Here is a 16,847-nt window from a genome sequence, read left to right as displayed (position 1 = left end):
TTCTAAATCCGTTTATGGATTTATTCACTTGTGATGTTCATAGTGTGGCATACCTAAATCCTGAGTGGATGACAGGCTATGTACGCGTGACTCGTATACTTTGATATAAGTAAAAACCTGAGTTCAAATAGATAAGGAATCAAATGCTAGTGCATTGGGTATACGACTTCTGTAGTATGTAGTGTTATTCACAACAATCGAATTTATAGCCCAATACATGGGTAAATGATATCCTCTCATTGGCATTACATGGTTGATGACAAGTAAATGGACGGGTCATTCCTCTTTGTGATGAATGACTTGATTACTATTTGATAGTAATTGACTTTTCATGAAGGAAGATGTAATAGTTACCATGAGATAAAATATGGTTATATTAGGAGAAAAAATATTATCCCAAAGAGATTAAGGATATCCTATGAGGGTAACATACTTATGACAAGGTTATTGGACGAGCATTGATCGAGTTGCTTTTGTAATGGTATGTCGTTGGGGAGCTCATTCACGATACTATAATAGAATGACTTCATGACTAAATGAGTTTACAATTAATAGGTGAAAAGTTGAAACTTAATTATAAATAGTTTGAGCCTCAATCGTATATGTCCAATCGATCTTTTCGCTAGCTCGTTGAAACCAGAAATGAATTGCATTTTAAATCAAATGAACAGAAATGAAAAGAAAAGGTGAAAATGGAAGAATGAGAAACATTTGGAAATGATTATAGTTTTCTCCAAAATGAAATATGGACAAATGAATGTGGTTTTCTCCAAAATGAAAATAAAGATAAAAATGGAGAAATGAAATTATTTGGAAATGAATTTATATTTTTTGAATTAAATGAAGTTCAAAATTGAAATAAATCATTTGGTTATAGTGAACCGTTGAATATGGAAATATTAAATATATTTTCTCATAAATTCTTTTACAGTATATTCATCATGATTTTAATGGAATTAGAATTGGATTGAGAAGATTACTTAATTAGAAATATATTGAGATGTTTATTTTGGGAAATACAAAAAAAATATCGGATTAGATCGAATTATAAAGTATTGGATTAAAATTCTAGGAAGTACTTGTAATTGGACCTGATATGAGAGAGACCCAAAAGCCACTCATGATAAGGGTGGGACGACAAACCCTAGTATTTTTAACTAAATACTAAATAGACTAGGAGTTAATTTTTCTAGTTGAAATAAACTTCTACAATTCAACAAGAGTTCTGCCTTCTTTCTCTATAAATAGATGGCACCAGTAGGGCTATTTACACAACTTTAAGATATTGTTACTTTTTTCGAAAATAAAGAGAATTTATTCTCAACTATTAAATCTATTTTTGAGAATAATAATTATAGCCAGTTTCTATTAAAAAGAGAATTTTAATTTTTACACTTAAACAAAGAAAACTATTTCTGCTTCTGTGTTTTGACTTGAATCGTTCGAGTTTATACTCAAAGCAGTTCGTGGTAAGAAAATAGCGAAGAAGGCCGTTTGGTTGAAAGCCAGGAATGAAAATGATCCGTCTATCCGAAAGCACAAGTGTGAATTCAATTTAAGGTTTACTGCTATAAATATCATAAATTGGCTCAATTTTCAAAATTTTAATTTTTCGTTGTGCAAGAAAACCGTTTTTGAATCGGATTTTTTCCAACAAATTCCTTCACTTCAGATCTTAAGGGGAGTATAGTTAAAAGAAGCCAAATGGGTAAGAAAGATACGAGAAGTTGAATCTAATTGAAAAGAAGAGGTTAGTAGCATTGTGTAATGAGCAATTGTATCAAAGAAGAATAATGAGAGCTCATAATAAGAAAGTTCACCTAAGGCAATTCAAGGAAAAGTAATTGAAATTGAAGAAAATCCAATCGTATGTATATGATCATCGCAGTAAATGGACACCTAAGTGGGAAGGTCTGTATGTAGTGAAAAGGATTTCTCAAGAGGAACATTCATACTTGCTAAAATGGATGGAGAAGAGATGTCCAACCCCTAAATTATGATGCAATGAAGAAATACTATGCTTAATATTTTGTTATAAGGGAAACTAGAAACTAGAGTAAAAAATGTTTACTTTTTGCAAATGTTTTCTTAATGTAATATTTATACTAAAGTGATAATGACAATTTTCTTTATTTTTCCTTTACTTGTTTAAATTTATATCCTTCATTAAACCACTTTTGAGCTTGTTAGATTTTATTTAAATAAACCTTAGCTAAAGATCACCATTTACATTTGAAGGCCAATTTTGAAGCTCCAAGATTGTCAGGGCAAAACTAGAATTTAGAATCTCGTGCATATTTATTAGAGGATGACTTCTTAATAAGATTAATCATGTTTGGAATGATAAATGGAATTCCATTGTTTTTCCTTTCACGTGAAGAAATTGTATCCTTTGTTACCCCTTTTAAGCCTGATATATTTTCTTTCTCAAACCTAATTAAAATTATCAATCAAATATCATGGATTGACAAGAAAAAAATCAAGAGGAATAAAAGTGAAAAGATTTTGAAGTTTTGAAGTGTTGAGATCTAGTGCCCTTAGTGTAATGATTCCGTCTATGTACTTGTAATTTGTTCGAACAAATTAGTTTAATAAAAATCCATCATTATCATTAATATCTTTTGTATATTATCCTCAACGATTTTTGCACACAAATAAAATGAAAGCAAATATTAACTCAATGATTATCTAACATTTAAACTAATATTAAGCGACATTACATGGTTGAATCGTAATGCAAGAAGACAACTTATATTAGTAGATAATCTAAATATGTCCTCAGTCTAATCGAAATTGAGCAAGTCGATTAAAGACTAATATGTTGTCTATCAAGTCCAAATGGGGAGATACCTTATCTTGGCTATCGGAGTAGATAAATCTCAGAAGATAAAGACATTAATGTGACTGATTAGATTGACAATACATCGGATAGGTCCCAAGTAGAGTAGATCCTAGATTCATTTACAGATTTATTCACTTGTGACATTCATAGTGTGACATACCTTAATCTTGAGTGGAAAGTGGACTATGTATGCGTGACTTGTGTACTTTGATGTAAGTGAAAGTCTGAGTTCAAATAGATAAGGAATCGAAAGCTGGTACGTTGGGTATATGACTTTTGTATGATGTAGCATCATTTTGCAATAATGGAATTCATAGCACAATAAAGGGTAAATAATATTTTCTCATCAACATTACATGATAGATGAAGAGTAATGTGGCCATAGGTCATTTGCCTTAGAGATAAATAATTTAATTAATATTTGTTAGTAATTGACTTTTCATTGAGAAAGATGTAATAATTATCGTGAGATAAAATATGATCATATTCGGAGAACGAATTTATCCTAAAGAGATTAAGGGTATCCTATTAGAGTAATACACATATGATAAGGTCATTGGACGAGTACTTTGATAAGTTGCTTTTGTAATGGTATATTATTGGGAGAGCTCAGTCATGATACTTTAGTGGAATGACTTCATAACTAAATAATATCGTAATTAATAGACGAAGAGTCAGAACTTAATTATAAATTATTTGAGCCCTACTTATATATGTCCAATTGGTCATTTTGCTAGCTCAGTATAACCTTGAGAGTTTACATTAATTAATGAAATGAAATTTAGTGAAACAACGAATGAGATAATTAGATTGCATGTAACACCATCTGTAGTGAATCCGTTTTCTTGCTATAAACAAAAAATGACTAGGTAATTAATTAATGAATTTGAATTGTTATTTTGTTAAATATTTGAAGTTTGAAGTGGAAATTAGTTGATAAAGTCATCATAGTTTCATAAGAACAATGTTAGATATTGACCCGATTAAGTAAGGAACAAGTAAAAATAACATAACAAATTGAGAAATTGAACACAAATTTAACGTAAAAAAACTCCTCCAAAAAGGTTAAAAAAACCACGGGCAAAGATAATTTTACTATAATGGCAAAAGAAACGAATAGTACAAAAAGATGGAGATAAAAACTAAACCCCGAAAACCCGAAAACAAAAAACCCTCAAAACGTAAACACAAAATTCTCTAAATGTGTTTTGAGTTCTAATATCTAATGGGTGTATTTTCTAAGGTTGTAAAAGAGCCTATTTATAGGCTAAATTCATATGTCAAATAATAATAAAATAATCTAAACTAATCAGTGTTTGATTGAAACAAATAAACAAAGATTAGAAGATTATTTCTCAAATTTGACTGAAATATGAGTCATACTTAACAAATCTCCACCTTGACTCATATTTCTACAATGCCATCTTTGTCAAAGCTCGCCACGAGCCTCTCTTGAACTATGCAGGGAATTAACCGAATCGAATCTATGCTTAGAAACTGGAAGACTTCTAGCCTTCAATTTGTACACTGCCAAATCAAAACTAACCAGGGTCTGATTTTCACGAACACAGTGCCCTAACTTTTCAAAACCTGCATCCAAAAGAGAATCTCTCTTCAACGAAACGGTCATACATTTTTCCCTCCTATGACCAAGTTGCCTCCACTCCAAACGAGTTGGCTTCGACTCTGTAATGGACGAGGGATGTCTGATTTTACCAGTCACTGTAGAACTTTCCAGAATATAAAGATTGCCAGTTCTTTTACCTTTTAACAAAACGAGAGCTCCACGAGATACTTTAATGCCGCTCGACTCGATGTTGTTTCTGCATCCTTTCAAGGCTAAAATACTCAAGGAGATGAGATTCTTTTGTAAATCAAGTACATACCTGACATCTGAGAGTGTCCTAATCTTCTCATCGTATATCATAATTTTAACAGTACCAATACCAATTACCTTACTAGATGAATCGTTTCCCATGCGTACAACTCCACCTTCAACCGAACTGTATATGGAGAACCATTCTCTATTGAGATGCATGTGGAAAGAACATCCCAAATCTAGGATCCACTCGGACGTGAGCTTGGAGTTATCACTTATTGACACTAACAAGAAATTATCACCGCTCTCATCGGCCAAATTAGCACCAGCTACATCTTCCTCGTTACTCTCAGCAGCTCTTTTATTTCGCAGGTTATAACAATCTACTTTGACGTGACCTAACTTTTTACAATAACGACACCTTTTGTCTCGTTTCTTTGATGCTATCAAAACGGAAGCTTGCCTATCTGCCTTGCTATCCAAATGAAGCTCATTGTTGAGTTTGTCTCTACTCAACAAATGACCCTTCACATCTTCAAACGAGAGTTTGTCTCTGCCATAAATCAGGGTCTCCCTGAAAGACTTGTATGAAAGGGATAAAGAGCACAATAATAGCATAGCTTGATCTTCATCATCAATATGAACCTCAGCGTTCTTTAAATCATTTAAAAGAGTAATGAATTGACTGATGTGATCTCTAAGAAGCTCACATTCGTTCATGCGAAACGTAAATAGATGTTGTTTCAACACTAAACGGTTAGCCAGAGACTTAGTTGCATAAAGAGTTTCTAACATTTTCCATAAGGAAGATGAGGTATTCTCTATCAATACCTCCTGCAATACTGTAGTCGTGAGACACAATTGGATTGCAGACAAAGCCTTTTCATCAAGCTCTTCCCATTCTGTTTTATTTAGATTCTCAGCTTTTTCCCGGTAACAACCTTTTCAAACCGGATTGAACTAGAATTGCCATCATCCAAACTTGCCACAGATTGAAATTTGTCTCACCATCGAACTTATCAATTTCAAACCTTGTTGCTGCCATATATGAATAGGCTGATTTACGAAAATTGAACTAGCTCTAATACTACTTGTTAAAGATTAACCCGATTAAGCATGGAACAAGTAAAAATAACATAAGAAATTGAGAAATTGAACACACAAATTTAACGTGGAAAAACTCCTCCAAAGAGGATAAAAAAAATCATGGGAAAAGATAATTTTACTATAATGGCAAAAGAAACGAAGAGTACAAAAAGATGGAGATAAAAACTAAATCCCGAAAACCCGAAAACAAAGAACCCTCAAAACGTAAACACAAAATCCTCTAAATGTGTTATGAGTTCAAATATCTAGGGGTGTGCAAAATTCGGGTAAAACCGAAAAAATTCGGTTAACCGACCGAATTCGGTTAATCGGTCGGTTAACCGAATTTTTTCGGTCGGGGGTCGGTTAATTATTTTTTAATTTTTCGGTTAACGGTTAATTCGGTTCGAAACCGGTCGGTTAACCGAATTTTTTTGGTTAACCGAAAAAATTAATAAATAAAATTATAATATATAAATAGGTCACTATTCATCTAAACCCAATCTAAACCCAAGTATTTAACCCAACCCAATTACCCAACCCAACCCAATCATAAAATTAAATTACAAATAATTTAATAAATAAAAATAAAATTTTAAAACTAAGACTAAAACTAAAGTCTAAAAGTCTAAAAATAATTTAATTATGTAGTGATTCAATTTGGTTAATTCGGTTAATTCGGGTAATTCGGGTAATTCGGTTAATTCGGGTAATTCGGTTAATTCGGTTAATTTGGTTAATTTTTAACCAAAAATAAAAAAAAAACATATAATTTTCGGTTAATTCGGTTAACCGACCGAATTAACCGAAAAAATTTCGGTTCGGTTAATTTTTTGGAAAAAAAATTTCGGTTCGGTTAACGGTTAACGATTTTGAAAGGTCGGTTAATTCGGTTAATGTTATTTCGGGTCGGTTAACCGGTTAACCGAATGAACACCCCTACTAATATCTAATGGGTGTATTTTCTAAGGTTGTAAAATAGCCTATTTATAGGCTAAATTCATATGTCAAATAATAATAAAATAATCTAAAGTAATCAGTGTTTGATTGAAACAATTAAACAGAGTTTAACTAGAAGATTATTTCTCAAATTTGACTGAAATAGAGTCATACTTAACAAACAAGTTAGTCAAGTTATTTACTCCTAGATTGTAATACGATAAAATTATTATGACTGTAACAAAATTAGAATTTGGTTAAGAAAATAGCTTAATTAATTAAAAATAATAAATAACATTTTTGGTGTAGGAAAAATATTTATTGGTCTAAGAAAATTATATGAGTTGGTTTAAAGACTATATAAAACATGTAATTGACCTAATAAATGGAAAGGCCCAAATAGGCCCAATATAGGGGGGAAGGGCGACAAATCCTAGTCCTATAAGTGACTTGTTGTTGCCCACCCGATAGCACTCTATATATGAGTAATTTTTTCTATTAAAATAATACTTATTCAATTGAAACTCATGCTATTTTCTCTATGTATAGAGATTAAGTTCTAGACCAAAAAAATATATATAAAGACGTCGATATTCTGTTAAAATATAAAACAATTATTCTTATTATATTGCATCTTTTGATGAGAATTGAGCCCACATTCTAGCAAACCAAGGTAAATGATAACAAATAAGGTCTATTGGTATAAAGCCGAAAACAATCTATTCCGCCTCAAAGAGAACTCAGGTATAATCTTAATAAATGGGTTTATTGTCATTAACATCAGACTAGTTGGTTTTGAAATGAATTTTTAAAATTTTGCTATCACTATTTGGTTGTTTTTTAATTTGATTTTTCCAACATAAAGCTGATTCTGAAAAGTAGGAAAATTGAAAAGAAAAGTAGAAGAGAAAAAGTAACAATAATGAAAAAAAGGAAGAAGAAAAAGAGAAATGAAAAATTAAAGAAAAAAAAGAGAGGAAAATAAGCGAAAACAATCGATTAGGAGACGAAATGAGCAATCAAATGTTTAAATAATTTCTCATGATTCTGTTACCCTTTGAATGAAAATTTGAGCCTTCGACATCATTTCTTTGTTAACCATTAACCCCTAGACCACATTACAACCCTGAGAAAGACCATCTTTGATCAAACATGGTTATTTAAATTAAGCAGTCTTGGAATTAATGTGAGAATTGCAAAATTTCGACTAAAACATTACAAACTGGAAAAGCAAAAGAACAAAAATTTGGAGTTTGGGGTTTCAATGTGAAATCTTGATCAGTTATCACAAGTTGTGATTTTTAAGTGGTTAGAAGTTTTGGAGCTTCATTGTCATGACGTATCAATGAGAATCTGAGTTGTCTTGGATGAAGTTTGCCTCCCAAGAATTGGGCATTTTTCCTTTTCGATTACAAGATTATTAAGTGGAGAGTTAGTTGAAAGTTTGGTTTCGATTGTTTTTGAAGTTCATTATACTAATTCATCTTCTAAATAAATTCTTGTCTTCCTTTTCGATTGATTTTTAATTGGAAAATAAAAATCATTGTTTGAATATTCCAAGAAAATTTGAAAAAAGAAAGAAAGAAGAGAAACATGAATCTTTTGCATAACGTTCTCAAAGTTCAGCATGATTATGATGATTTATATTGTGTGTAAAATTGCATTCCTTTTGATAATTTCATTTCATTTCCATTCTAAATAATAGTTGTGAGGTCTTATTGCCACTGAAACAGCAATCTTGCTGTTATATGAATGTTATTTTTTTGAATGTTATCAAAAAGATTTGGGCAAATGCAATGCAGAATCTAAACCAAAGTGTTTTTTATTATCTTGATGGGTGTGGGATGCGCCTTATTTGAGAGGCATACATAAATAAAATGTAAATAATACTTAAGGCTACAACCTTAAGAACTGCTACCCCTTTTTTTTCAGGAATAGGAAGTCAAGTAGGTGAGGAGAACAAGTTCATCTCCAACCTTAGAATATTAAGTTACTTGAGAAACTAAATCAGTTAACCAACATCAGGCTCTGGGACTCAAAGAAAGAGTAATATCTTGGAAGACCTTAAGCCTCTTATCAGTTTTCTTTGGAAACATCCTTTGAGTCACTGCTTCATTTGCTGGGCCTAGAACTGCAGCTGAAATGATAGCCTCCTCAAAGTCTTGGCTATCTGGTAATAAATCAGCCAATTTGTCTCCTTTCTCTTTAGTTGAAAGAGAGAGCCTTCTTCTTGTCTTAATCTCTGGTTTTTCCAGTTCTTCAGATAAAGGCTTTGTGCAGTCTCCACCCATTTCATTCACTCTTATAGAGTTAGCTGAGTTTCCTGACCGTGTTCTTTTAAGGGTCTCATGCAATTGATTCACAACTGGAGCTTTCACCTCCTTCACCAGCTTTGATGAGTAAAAGGGTGGTGCATCGATATTTAGCGAATTTCCGAAAGGAAGAGCGACTGGTTTTGGTTGAGGAATCACCACCTGGTTTACCGTTACATTCGAATTGATGTTCTCATCACCAAAATCATCTTGGGGTTTAACCGCATTTGATTTTGGCAAGCTGATGGGGTCCTTGCAAGGTTGAGGTTGCCAAATTGATGAAGAACCAAGGAAGGCGTCAAAGAGCCGGCTTTGTTCGACCCGATCCCCTCCTCCTTTATTCATCATCTCCGACTCAAGATCCTGGAGCATCTGCTGTGCCCTCTCATAGGCCTTAAGATGGGAATCTACCCCTCTTGGTCCATCAGCCACTGCTGGTTTCACTCTTCGCAAGGTTTCTTTAGCCTCCCCAATTCTACCTTGCTTCATCAAACAAATACCTAGGTTACACATTTTGTTATTATCGGCAGCAATCGAAAGTGCCCGCCGATAAGCATCTTCTGCTTCGATATAGTTGTTTTGCTGCATCAATGCCCACCCCAAGTTTCCCTGAAAATGAAAAGTTTCTTAAATTCATGTATCCGTTTTAAGGTTTACTAGCAAAGATGAAAAGATTGAAGGCTTACCAGCAACCGTGTGGCTTCTTGCTCGACAGAGACCTGAAATTTCTTTCCTTGAGATCGGGCTGTCTTGGTGCGCTTCCCATTGAAAGCCAGCCCTTGTTGAATCAAATACAATTTGTGCTTCAACAATGCTATTTGGTCATCCAACCTTCCACATCTCTGTAGAATTATAATAACCATCTATTTGTTAAAGACCAATACAACTTGATATAATATTTAATGTTTACATTGGTGTAACAAGACCTTGTAGAGATCCAATAGAATGTTATCAAGAGACTCCTGCGCTTGATCTGAGCATCTACTACGCAGAGACTTGATAGCTTCAATGGCTTCCTCTGCTCGATTTTGCTGCTTCATTACAATGGCCATGTCTTTCAAAGCACTATCAACTCTATCCCCTGCATTTATGGCTGCCCAAAACATAGGAATCGCCCTCTCCGGATCTTTTTCCACCAACTGAAAACAAAAGTAAAATTCATAAAGAAGAAGATTTCAAGTCTTGTACAATCAACTGGAAGACACCCAGAAACTTACTTGAACGTTCTTGGCTCTAACATAAGGTGTGTCACCGACTGGGACTTTGTGGATGGCATGGAAGGACTCGGAGCGACTTCTCAGAACCCCGAGGGGCTTCGCCGGAGAAGTGGGGGCCGATTTAGAAGGCCTGAATCCCGGAGGAGCGTTCCACAAATCTTGCAACATCTTCGAAAACCCACTTTTCTATTTCTAGTTTCCTTTTTGTATTTTTGAAATTTGATATCGAAGATAAGAAGGATTTGTGGACAGCCAAAAAAATAAAATACTGAAAAAAGTGCAGAGGGCAGAGGGGGAGTATTGGAGAGAAGTGAAGAGAGCGTGATAAAGAATCGATGCGATTTAGAGAGAGAGGTTTTAGGATAATAAGAGGATTTGAAATTTTCGACCGTTGAGGTTACCGTTTTGTGTAACTAGCCGTTGGCTAAGGCGTCGGCCGGACAGGATTTCTTCAATAATTTATTTAGAAATTCCCACGTAACATTATATCTGTCCATAGCTCGGTTAACATTTTACATCCGTTTGTTAGGTCGGGGCTGGAGTTGGCTCAAAAAATAGGTTTAAAATTCTGTTTAAGTTCGAACTGGATAAAAATGTTAAAATTTAGGTTCGGTCTAGTCTGTTCGAATTAATTTTTTATATTAAAAGCCAAAAAATAGGAAAAGAATATTTCAGAATATTATAAAAAACCCAAATATAAAAAATACAGAAAAGGGAAGAAACAACAAAAAACAGAAAACAAAATTGACAAAACAATAAAATGTTATAGATGTGGAAAACTAGGACATATCTCAAAATATTGTAAAATCAAAAGAAAATCAATAACTTAAATTTAGAAGAAGAGATAGAACAAAAATTAAATGAAATCCTATTAGAAACAACTTCTTCGAAAATGATACATCTATCAAATGTATGAATTACAAATAGACGAATTACATACAACATCCCGTCTTACGGAGATGAGAATGAACCTTCAATTAATATGCTAACTAAAGATCAAGAATTTATGATAGAAGTTATTGATAAAATTCAAGACCTAGAGCTTAAAAGAGAATACCTTTTGAAATTAAAATCCTCATTAAAAGATAAACCGAAAAAGAAAAAGAAATCATTTCTAGTCAATCACAAATGTATAATATACAAGATATAATATTTAATAAATATGAAAAATAAAACCAAGACAAATTACAAACTCGAATTACGCTTGGAAATAAAAGATTAAATCGAACTTTCTCAGCTTAAAATAGAACAACAAGAAATGAAAGAACAAATTAGATCCTTAAAACACGAAACCTTAGAAAAAAGTTCATCAGAAACTGAACCTGAACCTGAAGAAAATACACAAGAATATATGATGGTTCTAACTGAAGTATCTATTCAAAGATATTTAATAAAAATAAATATTGTCATAAATAAATGAATTTCAATTAGAAACAATAGCCCTTTTTGATACAGGAGCGGACCAAAACTGCATTAGAGAAGGAATAATTCCAACAAAATATTATAATAAAACATCAGAATCTCTCAAGGCTGCAAATGGTAAAAAATTAAAAATTACTTACAAAATTCCCAATGCAGAAATATCCAACAAAGGTATAAAATATCAAACATGTTTTTTAATGGTAAAAGATATTACCCAAGATGTCATATTAGGAACCCCATTCATATCCTTACTCAAACCTTATAAAGTAACAAATAATTCTATCTCCACTAAAGTTTTAAACACTAAGGTAGAATTTCCTTTTATAGAAAAACCGAAAATAAGAAACCTCAACCTATTAAAATCTTTATCCATTCATAATGGACAAATTAATAATTTAATTAATTACAAATGAAGCAAATCTCTTTCCTAAAAGAAGAAATATGTTTTAAAAATTAAATGAACAATTAAGAAAAGAGAAATACAAAAAGAATAGATCAAATCAAAAAGAAATAGAATCAAAGATTTGCTCGACATTCCTAATGCCTTTTGGAATAGAAAGAAACATGAAGTAACATTACCATACGAAAATGATTTTGATGAAAGACAAATACCCACAAAAGCAAGACCAATACAAATGAACAAAGAAATGGAAGAATTTTGTAGAAAAGAAATACAAGACCTTCTTAATAAAAATTAATTAGAAAGAGCGGTTTCCTTGAGTTGTTCAACATTTTATGTAATAAAAATGCGAACTTGAAAGAGGAACGCCAAGATTAGTAATTAATTACAAACCTCTCAATCAAGCCTTAAAATGGATTAGATACCCAATACCAAATAAGAAAGATTTGCTACAAAAACTTTGTAATGCAAATATTTTCTCAAAATTTGATATGAAATCCGGATTTTGGCAAATCCAAATAAAAGAAGAAGAAAGATATAAAACAGCATTTACTGTACCATTTGGACAATACGAATGGAATGTAATGCCTTTTGGGTTAAAGAATGCTCCATCTGAGTTCCAAAGAATAATGAATGATATTTTTTACCAATATTCTCAATTCACAATAGTATACATCGATGATGTATTAGTATTTTCAGAAAATTTAGAAAAACACTTTAAACATATATCAATCTTTATAAAAGTCATAAGAAATAATGGTTTAGTAGTTTCTAAATCCAAAATAAGTTTATTCCAAACCAAAGTAAGGTTTTTAGGTCATTATATTACCCAAGGAACCATTACCCCAATAGAACGATCTATAGAATTTGCTAGCAAATTCCCAGACCAAATTCTTGATAAAGTCCAATTACAAAGATTCTTAGGAAGCCTCAATTATGTTATAGACTTTTATCCAGGTCTTAGCAAATTATGTAAACCATTATATGATAGACTCAAAAAGAATCCACAACCTTGGACAAAAAACCATACCAATATTATCACCCAAATCAAAAAACAAATCACTAAGCTTCCTTGTTTATATTTAGCTGATCCAAATGCCCCCAAGATAGTTGAAACAGATGCTTCTGAAATAGGGTATGGTGGGATCCTAAAACAAGTTAAAGGAGGAAAAGAGCAAGTAGTCTAGTTTACTTCCAGACACTGGAATCCTACTCAGCAAAATTATAGTACTATTAAAAAAGAAATTTTATCAATTGTTTTATGCATTACAAAATTCCAAAGTGATTTATTAAATCAAAATTTCCTTTTGCGAATCGATTGCAAATCAGCAAAAGAAGTTTTACAAAAAGATGTTCAAAACATTGCCTCAAAACAGATTTTTGCAAGATGGCAGGCAATTTTGAGCATATTTGATTTTGATATTGAATACATCAAAGGAGAAACTAATTCTTTGCCTGATTTTCTCACCAGAGAGTTTCTTCAAAAATGCCCCCCAAACTCCGAGACAAAGGAAAAGGGAAATAGAATAATCATCCAAAACCCAAATCACATCAAAACCAATTAAAACATGGTATGAAATTTGCCATGAAGAAGATGAGAAATCATCATCATCGTCAAAATCCTCCAAAAATACAATAATTCAAGATGCACAAGATCCAAATGAGATTGGTTCTCAAATTAAAAAATGGATTGAGTCCCTATCTCAATCTCCAGAAGTAGCATTGGCCTTTTCGCAAATGAAAGAGGAAACTCCTCTCAAACAAATTGTCTTTGAAGCGACAAATGTTTCAAAAATAAAGAGATTGTTTTACACAAACCAAAATCTCTTAAAATGTTTTAAAAGAGACTTCTCTCAAGATGTTTTTCCAAAAGAGATAGCGGTATCTTCACAAACTGCTACACAAAAATCTTCACAATATTTTCCAAACAAATATTTTGAAAAAATTCTTGTTATGGAGGAAGAATTTTCAGAAAAACCTCCACATATACTGGCAAAAGAACTTTTCAATGGATGGCATTTCAAACCATTGGATTCTCAAAAACCCCAACAGTATTATGAAAATATACTGGTCCAAACTGGATCTGTTTTGTTCAAACATTACACAGATCCAAAAGATCCAAATTTTATTACCCATTCAACAGCCCAAATATTAAAAATTCTTCGACCAAGAGATTGGAGTGAAAACCCAAATGCTCCAAAGAAATTCCCAGCCAAATTTACCACCAAAATAGACCATTACCCATATTTTACATATTGGGATTACCAAATGGCATGGTACAATGCCTTTTTAATGAACAACCAACACATGAGACATCCGTGGCTCATATATTTCAAATATGGCACCCAATTCAAATTCCCAAACTGGTTCCAAGAGTGGTGGAATTGGTATGGACCATCATCCTTTGAGATACTACCAGAAAAAATTCAAAACTTATGGCCCAAATTCTTTGACAAATTTCATCCTGAACCGGATCAAAACACATTTACAGGACAATCCATTTTTCTCAAAACTATGCATTTCTGGATTGTCTCATGGAATTATTCTTATGAGCAAGACCAACACACCGAATTCCATTATTAGTTCGCAATTACAGGACTAAATGGTGGGACAAATTTAATGATGAGAAATATGATTCAAAATATTTGGATAATTTTTCAACAAGAATCCAAGATTATGTAAGTCCATGACCGGATCAAACCACAAAAAATTTCTTCAAGCAAAGTCAACACCAAAGGCAATGTTAGCTCAAGCCAAGACCAAAAAGAATACAAAAACTCATGGCTGAAATGCTCAGCTCATTGGACTCCGAATCTGAAGATGAATCTCCGGCATCCTCAATCAAAACGGTGGATCTTGCAGATGATACCACTTCGGTAACCATCACCAGGTCCAAAAAGAAATAATGCGTGAACAGAAGAGATTCCCTGCAAGAAATGATGTGAACAGGAGAGATTCCCTGCAACAAAATAATGTGTGAACAGGAGAGATTCCCTGCAAGAAATGATGTGAACAGGAAAGATTCCCTGCAACAGAATAATGCGTGAACAGGAAATATTCCCTGCAAGAAAAGACAAGTGAATAGTTATGTAATTTGTATTTTGTAACCAGAGAATATATTCTCTGAAAATTTATTTTCAAAAGTTTCAAATGTAATGATTTCCCGATTTAGATGATGTAAGGAGAGAATAGCCCTCTATAAAAGGCTATCAGTTGGTGAATGGAAGGCAGAACTCGTTTTTACCCATTTGAGTTGTTTCTCCAAAAAGTTTCTCAAAGTTTCTCAAGACATTTAAGTTTTCAAAAATTTAGTTTTTAAATTTCCAAAATTTCAAATTAAGTTTTCAAACTTAAGCTTTCAAATTACAAATATATCATTACCAATCCGGTCCTCAGATCCTCGGGACTAGAGTTGTCCATGGGCCAGGCCGGGCTCAAAAAAATTTTCAGCCCGTTTCCTAGGCCCGGGCCGAAATATGGGCCTAAGATTTTTTCCAGGACCGGCCCGAGGAAAATATATGGAACTCGAGCCCGACCCGGCCCGTTTTTTAATTAAAATTAAAATTATATTTTTATTAAAATTAAAATTAATTGTTATTAAAATTGTATCAAATTATATTTTTTTGTACTAGTCAACATTTTGTAAAATCTAACATTTTGTTAGTAAAATTATTAATTGTTAATTGTATTAATTGTTACTAAAATTATCAAATTATATCAAATTATTAATTATTAATTGTTACTAACATTTTGTTAGTAAAATTATTAATTGTTAATTGTATTAATTGTTAGTAAAATCATCAAATTATATCAAATTATTAATTGTTAATTGTATTAATTGTTGTAACAAAATCTAACATTTTGTAACTTTAAACTTAAAATAAAACTAAAACTAGTATATTTTAAAAATAAAAAATATATATATTTAATATATTTTCGGGTTGGGCTGAGCTGAGCCCGGACAAAAAAACTTTACTCGAGACCCAACTCGTTTTTTAAACAGGTCTTTTTTTTTTTGCCTAAGCCCATTTTTCAAGTTTATATTTTTGTCAAAACTCTCCCACTTTTCGAGTAAGCCTTCACCATAAGATGAAGAGAAAATATTTCATATTATTATATTTAGAGTTATCACATGTTATTTAAAGGTTAAATTCTACTATTAGTTCCTTTATTTTGTAAAAGTTGTAGGCTCAATCTTTGTATTTTAATTTAGTTATTTTAATATTTATACTTTTCAAATTTTTAAATTTCAGTCTTCACCAAATGATGATTATTAAATTTATTAAATTATGTTATTCCTAAAATCTAATAGAGTAAACATATTATCATATTTGTAATGTCATGTTAGCTTATTATTTTCACATATTCCTCACTAAAATTCTAGTTAATGGATAAACAACTGTCGTTTGCACTAAAACTGAATTTCAAAATTTGAAAAGTATAGGGGCTTAGAAGTTAGAACGATCCAATAGGAAATGAAGAATGTGGATTAAATCTACAATTGTATGTATAGTATAGAACTAGTTATTAAAATCAACCAAACAAATTTAATTGGCTACTCTTTGGATCAAGACTAAAATTTCAAAATTCAAAAAGTATAAGAACGGACCGATTTAAAAAATACAAAAATTAAAATAATTAAATCCATTTCTCTCCCAAATACAGGGACTAAAATCATTTCTTTCACAAACGCATGCCCTCTTAATATAGTTCCCAAACCCTGGCTGGCTGCTGCTTCTTTTCTCCTGAAAATCTCATTTTAAGAAAATAAAATAGCACAATTTATTGTAAAAATATTGTATTTTTTAAA

General features: G+C 32.0%; 1 protein-coding gene across 1 annotated transcript; it reads right to left on the bottom strand.

Annotated features, from left to right (window-relative positions):
- Positions 1-8,492: 8,492 nt before the first annotated feature.
- On the bottom strand, positions 8,493-10,557 carry LOC105803691 (protein POLLENLESS 3-LIKE 2). The gene is made up of 4 exons (XM_012636061.2): positions 10,216-10,557; positions 9,925-10,137; positions 9,685-9,840; positions 8,493-9,607 (listed from the first exon to the last, which is right to left on the bottom strand). The coding sequence occupies exons 1-4, from the start codon at positions 10,381-10,383 to the stop codon at positions 8,708-8,710; spliced, it is 1,437 nt and encodes a 478-aa protein (XP_012491515.1). The 5' UTR covers positions 10,384-10,557; the 3' UTR covers positions 8,493-8,707.
- Between the last annotated feature and the right edge of the window lie 6,290 nt (positions 10,558-16,847).

The sequence above is a fragment of the Gossypium raimondii genome, chromosome 11 (assembly GCF_025698545.1).
Source record: "Gossypium raimondii isolate GPD5lz chromosome 11, ASM2569854v1, whole genome shotgun sequence".
Classification (NCBI taxonomy): domain Eukaryota; kingdom Viridiplantae; phylum Streptophyta; class Magnoliopsida; order Malvales; family Malvaceae; genus Gossypium; species Gossypium raimondii.
Note: the sequence above shows the minus strand (reverse complement) of the source record. Positions and strands in the feature narration are given on the sequence as shown.